The following is a 13474-nucleotide window of genomic DNA, read 5'->3' as shown; positions in this document are numbered from 1 at the left end:
GATGAGGAGCCAGATGCTGCCATGTCTATGAATCAGGAGTGGATTCCTTCGCTACTGTTGCTGAAGCACATGCACATTTTGGCCCTTTGCTCCTGAAGGGAGAATGATCCCTCTCAACCACCTAAAACAGAACTACTGTTGGAAAAATTAGAGTTACTTCCTGGCACTAAAATAGGGATGAGACAACCTTGTGTTGTCCCAGCTTCTGCTAACTTCTCAAACTATTTTGGGTTTTGCTAAAATATCTCAAGTTTGTTGGTTTGGTTTTTTTTCTAATGGTGATTCGGTTTCAAAACCAAAGATCTCTTACTGTGATGCTGGCACTGTGTGAGGGGAATAGAAGATTCCCCTCTCAAAAGCTGGGTTTACACAATGGATATCCTAAATATTGGGTGTACTGTATTTTTCATTAAGATTTTCTCTCCCCTCATCTCTGCTTTTGTCATTCTTTGTATTTGATGTTCATTTCAACCTGCCCCATTTTCCACCCTATTTTTCATTAGATTTCTATAGTTTGACATTAGATTTCTATAGTTTGAATTAGAAATCTAAATCCAATGAAATCTAATGTCTATGCTGGCTAGCTGAAACATACTTTGTTTAAATGAAATTTTTTTGCAAATAAGTTATCAATCTTTAGCAAATATGTTTATGCTTAAGGAATATAAAATTCTAAATCATGTGAAATGACTGGGTATATTTCCTATAGAGTTCTCTGGAAAGAGCTGGAAGTATTTTTCCCCTCTGATTATTTTTGTGATTCATGAAACTTTTTTCCATATGCCAGGATAAAAATACATTACTATAATATGACTGCTTTGCCCCTCTTGTCTTTCATAATATAAACGCTAAGACGATACTCTGCCAGTTTCTTTTTCAACAACCATTATGTTGCTGTTATAGAAAATTCGTCTTCCCCCCCCCCCCCCACCACCACCACACACCCCCCAAAACTCCACCACTGAAATACTATGGATAGAGCAGTTGGAGGCCTTTAATTGCTTTTGTCTTTCTCTTGCAGTTTGACCTTTGACTCATATGTAAATGACCTGCTGTGAAGTACAAACATTAAAAATACTGAGTCAGTTGTGTGCTGCATGTAGTTAGGAAAGTATGAAACTACTGTCTGCACCTACTCTCAAGTCTTTATGTACCATGTAAGGTTGCAAGTCAGTTGAGCTAAGAGCAGCAGTATTGTCCATGCCAAGAGAAAGTCATGGTTTCAGTCAACTTGAATTGAAGCAGGAGCTGCATAATGAGAGAGCACTTGGATCGTTTACATTCACGCAAGGCTACAAAGAAAGAAACTAATGGATCACGTTTCTTTTTACAAGATAATTGCAATGTCAGAAACAACTTTGTGAATCTATAGGAGAATGTGATGACTGCATGGCACTCTTGGTTGGGTAGAAAGAATCCAGGAAATATACCTTTTTTCCTCAGACAAGAAATCATTAAGGACAGTAAGATGCAAATCTTTAGCAGGTTTCATTATGTTTGGGAGTTGGTAAGTTTGAGAGAGAAATTAAAACATTAATTAACTTAATTACATTTTGTAAGAAAAATGTTAACTCAGCAAATTTTAGCTCTTTTGAAAAGGGCACAGTATGGAAAAAGAAACCCTGAAAATGCTTTGTAAAACACTTATATTTTAAAATGTTTGTAATGTACGCATTCTTATGTTATACTAAAATGGTACTGTAATATTTATACTGAGTATGCATTTTTATATGAAATTTTTGTAATATTTAGCATCTTCTGAATTTGAGACCAGGTATCAAAGTATTAAGATTTATGAAATGTTGAGGAATAAAGAAAAGTATGCGTGTCTGAATTCTGGGTTTTATGATCATTGGGTTATATACTGCTTTGTTTTTGTGTTTTTAAAATATAAGCCCATACAATAGCTGGTTAGTGCTAAAATTTAAACAGTAGTTTTTACTTTTATAGCGAGTGCCTACTATCAGATTCTGAATTATTAGCCAGTGTTCTGATCATGATATAGTTACCTATTAAAATAAATTGGGAATAGCTGAGAATATTCTGTGTGTAAGCTCTTTGGCCATTTTATTGAATAATATACTGTCCTGGGCACAGGCACCTGTTGTCTTTATTGCCTGCATCCATTCATAAAAGGCCTATATTAACAGTTGTAACCATCCCATTGCCCTGCTTGGCTAATCTTCTGCTAGGTCATCACACTTTCTTCCAATCACAGGGGCAGAACAATGTTCCCTTTGGGGTCCTTTTAGAATCCTATTAGTACGGTATGAAGCTCATCAGTGGGATCAAATTACGCGGTCTTTGCTGCCTCCTCGTTTCCTTCTACCCTAGGCCTGGTCGCGACACAGTTTGTGTCCATTCAACTATTTCAGTTAAGGGCAAGAGTTTTTCTTTCCCCCCCACCAAAATAGCTAAATCAGTACAACCCCTAGTGTGGACACAGGTGTACCAGTATAAAGATGCCTTATAGAAGTATAGCTTATTCTTCCACATTTCCATGAATAAACTATGCTTCAACAAGCATCTTTATACAGGTATAAATGTCTCCATGCTAGGAGGTTGTACTGCTGTAACTACACTCTCATCTGATACAGTTAAAAGCAATACAGAAAGTGTTGGTAGATGAATCCCTATGGAACAAAGCTCAAATCAGAGAGTTCAATGGAGGTCCCTCATTAATTTAGCTACTGCTAAAAATTAGTATGGTCTGACCACCTTGCTCTCTGTGAAGTCTCTGTGCAAGTTTCAGAGGGGTAGCCGTGTTAGTCTGGATCTGTAAAAAGCAACAGAGAGTCCTGTGCATTCGACGAAGTGGGCATTCACCCACGAAAGCTTATGCTCCAATACATCTGTTAGTCTTAAAGGTGCCACAGGACTCTGTTGTTTTGTGGAAGTTTGTCATTCTCACTCTCAGCAATGAACTGCCCCTCAATGTGATGAAGGACTGGTTAAACTTAGGGCTTGTCTACACAGCCCTGCTGTGTAGGGTAGATTCAAATCTCAACTTGCCGTGAACTAAATGTTCTAGTAGAAAAGCCCTCCGTTTATTTCAATTTGTTTGTAACATGAATTAAGATAATGCTGAATTCAGGTCACTTTAATTCTGAATAAGCATGACCACACAGTGGTTTCATGCAGTTTAAACTACTTTGAAAGTGAATTCAGTTTGTTTCCTGAGTTTGCCCGTGTAGCCAAGCACTAAATGTATTTCTTGTCCTTTGGGCCATGGCTTAAGGTTTCACAGTGTATATATTATATGATGTCACTCTGTGTGCATGTAAATCTCTGGCAGACTTCAGCCCGTTACGTGCAATGAAGATCTAGAATTTCTTAAGAAGATTTGAACTATCCACCCAAGGAACAGGTCTGTGCACCTCCAGGAATATGAAAACCAGCAACAATGACTATGCATACTACCTATAGATCAGCACCTCCTTGATAGAAGTGAATCTGTCAGCCTCCCCGAAGAATGTAATAGCTGACCCAGTCCACAAAAAAGCCAACATCAGATGGAGACAATCTTTCTATTGTCCTGTCTCTAGCATCACATTCTTCAGTAAAATCATTGAGAAAATAGTGAGAGCCAAGCTCCAGCGTTGTATGATCTCTGCAGCCATGCTGGATGCTTTGCAATCAGGCCCCAGACAAGGACACAGCATACCGCAGGGGTGGCCAAACTTACTGATCCTCTGAGCCACATACGATAATCTTCAGAAGTTTGAGAATCTCAAGACACACACAACCTGCCGCGTGGGGCGGTGCCTACTGGGGCTTGGGACCTCATCCCTGTGGGGCAGCGCCTGCTGTGGCTTCAGACTTCCACCCGAGCCACGGCATCCCCCGCTCCTTGCAGGGCAGAAGCCCCTAGCTCCACTACCCTGCCACAGTGCGAAAGCCCCAAGCTCCCTCCCCCAGTCTGGTAGGCGGAGAATGGGGGGGAGTGCAGGGGGCTTCGCAAGCCACTCTTTAACTGTAAAAGCGCTGCATATGGCTTGTGAGCTGCGGTTTGGCCACACTAGGCATACAGCCAGCACTAATGGCATTAAGACAGCCTTCTTATGGTAAGGGATGGAGACTACATCTCAGTGTTTCTACGCTTAACCTCTCCTCTGACTTCTGACACAGCTGCCCTGTTTAGATGATGTGTCAGGAGAAGGTGGTGTATCATAGAATCATAGAATATCAGGGTTGGAAGGGACCTCAGGAGGTCATCTAGTCCAACCCCCTGCTCAAAGCAGGACCAATTCCCGACTAAATAATCCCAGCCAGGGCTTTGTCAAGCCTGACCTTAAAAACCTCTAAGGAAGGAGATTCCACCACCTCCCTAGGTAACCCATTCCAGTGCTTCACCACCCTCCTAGTGAAAAAGTTTTTCCTAATATCCAACCTAAATCTCCCCAACTGCAACTTGAGACCATTACTCCTTGTTCTGTCATCAGGTACCACTGAGAACAGTCTAGATCCATCCTCTTTGGAACCCCCTTTCAGGTAGTTGAAAGCAGCTATCAAATCCCCCGTCATTCTTCTCTTCTGCAGACTAAACAATCCCAGTTCCCTCAGCCTCTCCTCATAAGTCATGTGCTCCAGCCCCCTAATCATTTTTGTTGCCCTCCGCTGGACTCTTTCCAGTTTTTCCACATCCTCCTTATAGTGTGGGGCCCAAAACTGGACACAATACTCCAGATGAGGCCTCACCAATGTCGAATAGAGGGGAATGATCACGTCCCTCGATCTGCTGGCAATGCCCCTACTTATACAGCCCAAAATGCCATTAGCCTTCTTGGTAACAAGGGCACACTGTTGACTCATATCCAGCTTTTCGTCCACTGTAACCCCTAGGTCCTGTTCTGCAGAACTGCTTCCTAGCCGTTCGGTCCCTAGTCTGTAACAGTGCATGGGATTCTTCTGTCCTAAGTGCAGGACTCTGCACTTGTCCTTGTTGAACCTCATCAGGTTTCTTTTGGCCCAATCCTGTGTAGCAATACAATGGCTTCAATCATTTCTCCCTAACCGGGTGCAGAGAGAATGGACAACTGCTTCTCTTCCTTTCTCTCACCCCCTAACCCTCACCTAAGGACCTATCCTAGTCTCGCTCTTCAGTATCCATGCAAGACCATTTGGAGAGTGGTGAGGCCAATAAAAGGTTGATGATACTCAGCTATCTCTTTCCTTTTCCAAAAAGTCAACTAACATCTGCACAAGGATGCTGCAGGTCTGCAGGTGACTAACTCCTGGAATAAGAGCAGCTACCTCATATCAAAGCAAGCAAGACTGAAGGGTTGATGGTCAGAAGAGGGGCAAAAACTTTGGAGTGGTTGGGTCATTGCGTTCCCTTTCAAATGAAGATGCATCTTGTGTCGCTGCAGAAATTGTTTTGGGATACGTGCTTATTATTCCAAAATCCATTGGCTATATCTTTGACAGCCGTGCCCATGTTTTTGTTCGGTGGACCCTGTGAAGTATTTATTTTTGTGTTCTGGATGTTCAACTTTCATTAGCTTTGTGTTTTCGGCAAGGTTGAGGAGAAGTCCCATCAGACTTGTTAGCCAGATATTGTCCTCCTTTGCTCATTGTGTTTTCCCTCTCATACATTTATTGAATAATCTGATACATAATTGAGAGTTCAGTCTTGATTCCAAAGGGCAATTCGGGATATGAATTTCACAGCCATCTAGTGTATTTGGATGCTTATTTACTATTCATTTTATTGGGAATAGTGTTCATATCCCTTAGACATCTTTGAAAATCTCACCCTATTAATAAAATATCAGATGTGAAATTCAGAACAGACACTAAAATTCAGATGTAATCAAAGCAGAGGGATAATAAAAGAAATAGGGTTGTGGGATGGGGGACTCTGTACAAAACACAAATATACAGTGTTGAGCGTGTTGTTGCTGTGAAATATAAAGTTCCGGTAAAGGCATGGTGGTTACCACAATTTCTGATTGATTGCAACTTTCTGAAAATATACTCTTAGTTCAGGTATTGTTACTCAGTCACTCATTTGTATCTAGACAGTTGGATGCTCTGCTTTTAATCAAATTACAGAAGTTTTCATATTTTCTTTCAGTTTGATTTTCAGTTTCTTGGCTTTTCTGACACTTGCCCACTGCTGATGTGCAGTTTATTAAGCTATAGAATGATGCTCTTTTTCACAAGTATCTGTAAATATGGCTGGTAAAACTCCCCGTGTCTTATTATATAATGCTATTATGACATGTATAGATTTTGTGAAATAAAATTGACTCTAGTGCCTTAAAATTCACATTCTTAATGTTGTGTGCGGGCCTAATAGTTGCAGAATAATCAATAGGTATTGCAAGCATGATGTCATTGCCAAATATTTGCACAGTTTGAAATTAATGTTTTGAGCGGCATTTGAAATTTAATTTTTTGTTTTAAATACCAGGATTTCTCCAGTGATGATACTAAGCTAGAATACAATGTAGATGCAGCCAATGGCATTGTTATGGAAGGGTATCTCTTTAAGCGAGCCAGCAATGCTTTCAAGACTTGGAACAGGTAAGACTTCAAAAACTCTCCTTGTTATGGTTTGTAACCATACTGATTATTAGGCTAAATTCTGGGCTGATTTAGAACCCTGGAAAACCCATTAATTCCACAGAGTTGCCTGAAGCATAAATTGGTGCACCATTTGGCCTGTTATATTTACTGCAGTGACTGTACAGAATTCAAGGAAATTTCTTCTTGTTTTGTTTTCTTGCTTGTTTGCAAGCACAGGGCCTGATCTTTGCACGTCCTCATCTCAGAGCTTCTATTGAAATCCATAGACGCCACAGGTGCCGGCTTCTAATTTTCCCCGGGGGTGCTCAACCCCTGCTCCACCCCAGATCCCCCCCCCCCCTTTGCCCCAAATCCACACCCCTGCCCCCGCCTCTTCCGCCCCCAATCCACCCCCGGTCCCAACCCCACTCCACCCCTCTCCCGCTGCCCCCTCCCTGCTCCTCTCCCTCCCTACCAATGCCTCCTGCAGGCGGTGGAACAGCTGTTCTGTGGTGTGCAGGAGGCGCTGGGAGGCAGGGGGAGGAGTTGATCGGCAGGGTGGAGCATTATAACTCGTGATTGTGTACAAAATGCCATTATCTATAAATATAAACCCTGGGGAAATAAAAATGTGTAAAGACCTGTGGTTTAAATGAAAATATACTGTGTGTGTGTGTGATACTGAGGGACTCTAATATCCACGTTGTCTACATGGGGAAAGCTAAGGCGAATCAATGAAAGGTGTGAAGTCAATGCACACAAGTTAGCGTGTTATCCTGCCTTCCCCCATGCTCTCGTTGAAAAGTAAAGTAGTCTTAGTTTGCTGTAACTTAATCTTCCTTGGGGTAAGTTTGTAAATTAAATCTTATTCTTAATATTTTACAGTTTATTTACACGCTCTTCTCAGTTGTTGGTGCACCTCAATTGTGATGTCAAGGGAGTGCAGTTCTAGAAGGAAATGATAAAGCCTCCAGCATGTACGCTAAACTATAGACTACAACTCTGCAGTTTTAAATCCTTTCCCTGACCATTCAGTGCTCCTGTTTGTTGTTATGCGCCCCTACCATTGCCCCAGTGCATATATTAAGCCATTTGTATGCTATTGTGCTTCAGAGTGACAGTGCATACTGGAGTATGTTGTGGGAATTGCGTATACTTTGTGTTGTGCTGTTCAGTGATAGAATAGATCTTTTTTATTAACATCAATCAGTTTTAAAACATTAAATGACATCGACTGGATCTTTTTCATTATAAAAGAGGGGATTGCTGGTAGGGCTTTCTCTGCAAGGGCCCCAATACTCTAGGACTTGCTCTCCCCCATGGTTAAAATATCTCCAGATTATGACTGTTTTGGGGGAGATTAAGGGTAGGCTACCAGAGGTGTTAGAGGGCTGTTTCACGCTTTGATTTCCTGGATGGCAGAGTTGTTTGTTTGTTTGTTTGTTTGTTTGTTTGTTTGTTTGTTTGTTTGTTTGTTTGTTTGTTTGTTTGTTTGTTTGTTTGTTTGTTTGTTTGTTTGTTTGTTTGTTTGTTTGTTTGTTTGTAAAGGTAGTCAGAATTTGTCAATTTTTTCAGTGACAAATGTTTTTTCAAAGAAAATGATAATTTTCATCAACACTTTTTTTCCTTCAAAACTTTTCTATTTTTCAACAGAAAAATAAAAACAAACTTTCGTTTAGTTTCAGATAGAACAATTTTGTTTTGTTTCAGTTTTCACTTCCTCACCAATCCTGTCTTTCAAAAACAGAAAGGAGGATGAAATGCCAAAATTGAATCAAAATCTTTTATTCAGATTTAAATGAAACTGTTCTTTTGATCCATTTTCTCTTTAAAAAAAAAAAAAAAAATTGTGTGTGGAGGGGGGAAATCTGAAATTTTGAACTGGGTTGAAAGGCTTTTTCATGAAAAGTAACCTACTACTTTTCAACTTGGCTTAATTGTTTGCTGGTGGATGAGTTTGTTCCTCATATTTTTTTTATATATATATATATATATATATATATATATATATATTGTTTTTCAAATTGCTGTTGATCATTTACGTTGATGTAAGACTTAATTGTCTGCTCTTTCTATAGGTGGCTCTTTAATACTGTTTAAATCTAAAGCAATAAATAAATTAGATCTTTATGTATATATTGTGATTGGTCCTACATTTATTAGATTAGTGCCATTGCAGTACCTTCACTGTAGCTAACACAGTGGCTTTTTCTGTCTTGACTGCTTGGGATTAATCATTATGCACACATTTAATGCATGCATTGAGCTGGGTCTGGCCCAGACCAGTGCTGAGAGCTGTGTTGCACTGTCAGGCAGCAAACTGGAGTTCAGATCCCCCTCATAGCCTTTCCATGTTTAGCCCAGAAGACTGGAGAGGAAGGGTTGGGACTCAGTGCTTCATGGCTGTTTGAGTTGAACCCTAGTGTTTTAGGAGAGAATCCGTGCTGCAGAAAGGGTCTGGTTTGTGACAGACGGGGTCATTGTCATGGTTACTGCATCATAGGCTTGAGAGAGGGGGACTTAGGGCAGTGCACTTGGGTGCTTGGGGCCTGATCCAAAGTCCAGTGAAGTCAATGGAACAACTCCCATTAACTTCGCTGGGTTTTAATTCAGGCCCTTCTAGTGCTTGCAGGTATCACACTAGAAGTCCTTGTTGAGAGATGCTTATGGGGACAGGGAGGGGGAAATACACATTCATTGAGAGTCTGCATGGCCAAAACTTTAGCTTTCTCTTTTGCCTAGATCCTTGAGTGCGGTGCTAATAAAGACCCAACTGTATGGGAAGGAAGGAAGCTGGACAGCAATTGTATGATGGGGGAAATAGCTGACAAATATGCTCTTTGCCTCATGGTTTCATAGCTATTGATCGAAGCTACATAGGTGTTGTACCTGAATAATAATATAATTTCAATTTGTTGAATATTTTAAGATGCCAATATAAAATAAACATATGGAGGCCACATTAATAATTTCAGGAGGATATGCAATGAAATCCTGTCAGCACAAATCTGCTGAGCTGACCGTATGCTGTTGAAACAAACCTAAACAATGGCAACTGTGAAAATACCCCCTTGTTAGAGAGAGCTGAACTAAACAGCTCTGCAGCAAGCCTGAAACATTCTTGGTTTCACTGGAAAATTAAATCTTGGATTTGTTTATATTTTCATATCTTTATCCTCCTGTAAGTATACAGTAAGCCTAACACAGCAAGTTCTTCATCTTCTATACCAGTGTTTTTCAACCTTTTTTTGGGCAAAGGCACACTTGTTTCATGAAAAAAATCACGAGGCACACCACCATTAGAAAATGTTAAAAAATTTAACTCTGTGCCTATATTGACTATATATAAAGTAATTCTCTTGAATAGGAATCAAATAAACACAAAGAAAGTATTTTATAATTACTTTATTATGAAATAGTAAGTAAACAGAAATATGAAAAATTATAAAATACTTTATTCAGTGCGCAACCTGGGCCTGTTTGGCTGAACACAAAGCTGATATTCTGAGCTATTTATAGTCCTTAACATCAGTGGTGGGATTCAAAAATTTTAGTAACCAGTTCCGACATTCAAGCATGGTTTAATATTTTTTTCCCACGGCACACCAGGCAACATCTCGCGGCACACTAGTGTGCCGCGGAACAGTGGTTGAAAAACACTGTTCTATACTACTGATACGTTATCTCCCCATGTGTGAAAGCCTAGCTGAATGTCCCACAATCCCTCTGGAAATGAGGAAGATCAGATGTGATGGACTGTATAAGGCATCACAGCATTTAGTATTTGAGTCAGGATAGGACATTTGTAGGTTTTGTGCTATATTCATTCAGATTTCTTTCTCTTGTATAATCTAGCTAATAGTTTATCTTAGTGTCATATTTTCAGTAGTAAATTATATTAAAAATTCTTTATGGACTATACCGTCATTTGTCTACTTTGATCAGTGTCTACAACTAGCTCCATTTTCTCCTTTCTTAAAAAGGAAATAAGCAGGTCAGACTAAATGATCACAATGGGCCCTTCTGGCCTTGGAATCTATGAATCTTTGGAAAAGGCGGCTGTTGTTTCAGCCACAGATTCTAAGACCAGAAGGAACCATTGTGATCTAGTCTGACCTCCAGAGAACTGCTCCAAAATAAACTTCCAGTTTTGCTATAAAAATTGTCAGTGATGGAGAATCCACCACGACCCTTGGTAAGTTGTTCAAGTGGTTAATTAATCTCACTGTTAAAAATGTACATCTTATTTCCAGTCTGAATTTAGCTAGCTTCAGCTTCCAGCCATTGGATCATGTTAGACCTTTCTCTGCTACGTTGATGAGCCCTTGTTTGTTCTACATGTTAGCACTTTATAGACTGTAATTGGGTCACCCCTTTACCTTCTCTTTGTTAGCCTTAAGGAGCTCAGTCGATTGAGTTTATCACTATAAAGCATTTTTTCTGATTCTTTAATCATTCCTGTGGCTCCTCTCTGAACCCTTTCCAATTTATCAGCATCCTTCTTGAATTGTGGACTCCAGAACTGGACACAGTATTCAGCAGGGGTCTCACCAGTGATGATCTCTCTACTTGTACTTGAGATTCTCCTGTTTATACATCCAAGGATTGCATTAGCCTTTTTGGCCACAGCGTTGCACTGAGAACAAATGTTCAGTTGATTATCAGAGTCACTATTTCACAAGATAGAATCCCCCATCCTGTAAGTATGGCCTACATTCTTTGTTCCTAGATGGATATATTTACAATTAGTCATATTAAAATGCATGTTGTTTGCTTGCTCCCAGCTTACCGAGTTATCCAGATAGCATTGTATCAGTGACCTGTCTGCTGCATTATTTACCACTCCCCTAATTTTTGTCTCATCTGCAAACTTTATCAGTGCTGGTTTTGTATTCTTCCAGATCATTAATAAAAATGTTAAATAGCATTCAACCAATAACAAATCTCTGCGGGATCCCACTAGAAACACACCTGTTCGATGATGATTCTGTGTTTATAACTACATTTTGAGACTTGTCAGTTATTAAATGGATTTAAAATTGGCTGTGTGCCATGTTAATTTTATATCTTCTAGTTTTTTAATCAAAATGTTGCGGAGTACCAAGTCAAATGCCTCCTAGAAGTCTAAGTGTGTTACATCAACACTATTCCCTTTAACAACCAAACTTTAATGTCATCTTAAAAAAAAAAAAAAAAAATCAGGTTAGTGTGACAGGATCTATTTTCCAAAAAGCCATGTTGACTGGCATTAATTATATTAACCTACTTTAATTCTTTATTAATCAAGTCCTATATCAGCTATGCCATCATTTTGCCTGCTATCAATTGTCAGACAGACAGGCTTATAATTACTTGTGCCAATATTTAAAAAGAGTTAACAGAATGACCCAACATTAGCTTTCTTCTGGAACTTTCCCAGTGCTCCAGGACTTATTGAAAATCAACGTTAATGGTCCAGCAAGCACCTCAGCCAGCTCCTTTAAAATTCTTGGATGCTAGTTATCTGGTCTTCCTGATTTTAAAAATGTCTAACTTTAGCTGCTGTTTAACATGTTCCTGAACTACTAGTGGAATGGAAAGTGTGTTGTTATATGGTATGATTACATCAAATGTTTTTCCCCGAATACAGAACAGAAATATTTATAGAGCACTTCTGCATTTTGTGCATTATTATTGATAATTGTACCATTGGCACCTAGTAATGGACCAATACGCTTATTAGGATTCTTTTTGTTCCTAATATATACTTTAACATCTCCTTTACTGCCTTAGCTCTACTGACTATGGATTTCTCCTTGTGTCCCTCTGCTTCCCTTATCAGTTTTCTATAATTCCTAACTTCTGCTTTGTATTCATTATTATCAAGTTCCCCTTTCTTCCATTTGTTGTAAATATATTTTTCTTACTTTATTTTCATTTACAAGTACTTTTCTAACTTTAGTTTGCTGCATTTTTAGGCATAAATGCAGTAACTTTATCTGTTTCTGAAGTCTAAAATGAGAGGTGATGGAATGCATTATTTACATATAGAAACTGGACATCTCACTGAAATGTAATTAGAAATATGAAAGGTAAAGGTGACATAAGAACCAGTTTTACACTTTTATTACAGTGACATCACACTTTATCACAATGATATACAGTCTGTCAAGAAAAAAAAGGGGGAAATTTTCTCTTGCTCTCCTATTTTCTGGTGTGTGGTTACTTTAATTCCCAAACTGGTCAGCTTGTCTCCATGTATTGTGCAATCTCCTGGGCAAAAGATTTGCTTTTGGTATGTGTTCATATTCCTGAGATTCCAGAGCTAGCCAGGAATCAAATGCTATATTCCAGAGCACTTTTGTTGGCTATACAATTAACAGTACTGCCAGGAGCTAAGACTGTTTTTCAATGTGGCATTTTTTTAGGATTAGTACTGATGCTGCAGTGCAATTCTTTATTTTTTTCTTTCCTTTTTTTTTTTTTTAAACCACAGAAGCAGAGACTTTAGTGTTAATTTAATTAAAAAGGTCTGCCGGTGTTATGACAGTAATGCCAGTAAGTGGTGAAGATATTAGAAACTTCTGTAGATTTTGATGGGTGAGGCTCATAGTTAAGATTATAAGTGTAGAGTGTATTAAAGGAAAACTGCATTAGAATGTCTCCAGTCATTTGGCCGCATATAACACATGACTATAGTGCTGTTTATTTCTTTAAATGTCTTGTATGTAAAAATGTAAAATGAAGCAGAAAGCATTTAGAAATTTTGATGCCTTTATACATCTGAAGAAGTTCAGAGCTGCAACCCGAGACTCGGGGAAGTGCAGGAAATTTCCACAGTGTGTTTTTTGTTTTTTGTTTTTTAAGGTAAGTTATTTGCGCACACACATGTGAAATGGAAAAAAAAAAAAAAAAAACACCTTAGGGAAAAATATAGGATTTGCATAGAAAGTGCTGTTGAAATGTACTTTTCTGAGTCGCCTTC

The 13474-nt window shown here is 39.1% G+C and overlaps 1 protein-coding gene across 1 annotated transcript in view; it reads left to right on the top strand.

Annotated features, from left to right (window-relative positions):
• The window catches only part of ACAP2 (ArfGAP with coiled-coil, ankyrin repeat and PH domains 2), a 119572-nt gene that overhangs the window by 67954 nt on the left and 38144 nt on the right, over positions 1–13474 (top strand). Inside the window, exon 10 of the mRNA XM_065410377.1 lies at positions 6416–6528. Coding sequence (XP_065266449.1) covers positions 6416–6528 — 113 coding nt within the window. The remainder of the gene's footprint in view (positions 1–6415; positions 6529–13474) is intronic.

Source organism: Emys orbicularis, chromosome 9 (genome assembly GCF_028017835.1).
Source record: "Emys orbicularis isolate rEmyOrb1 chromosome 9, rEmyOrb1.hap1, whole genome shotgun sequence".
Classification (NCBI taxonomy): Eukaryota; Metazoa; Chordata; order Testudines; family Emydidae; genus Emys; species Emys orbicularis.
The sequence above is the reverse complement of the archived record's forward strand: the minus strand, read 5'-3'. Positions and strand labels throughout refer to the sequence as shown.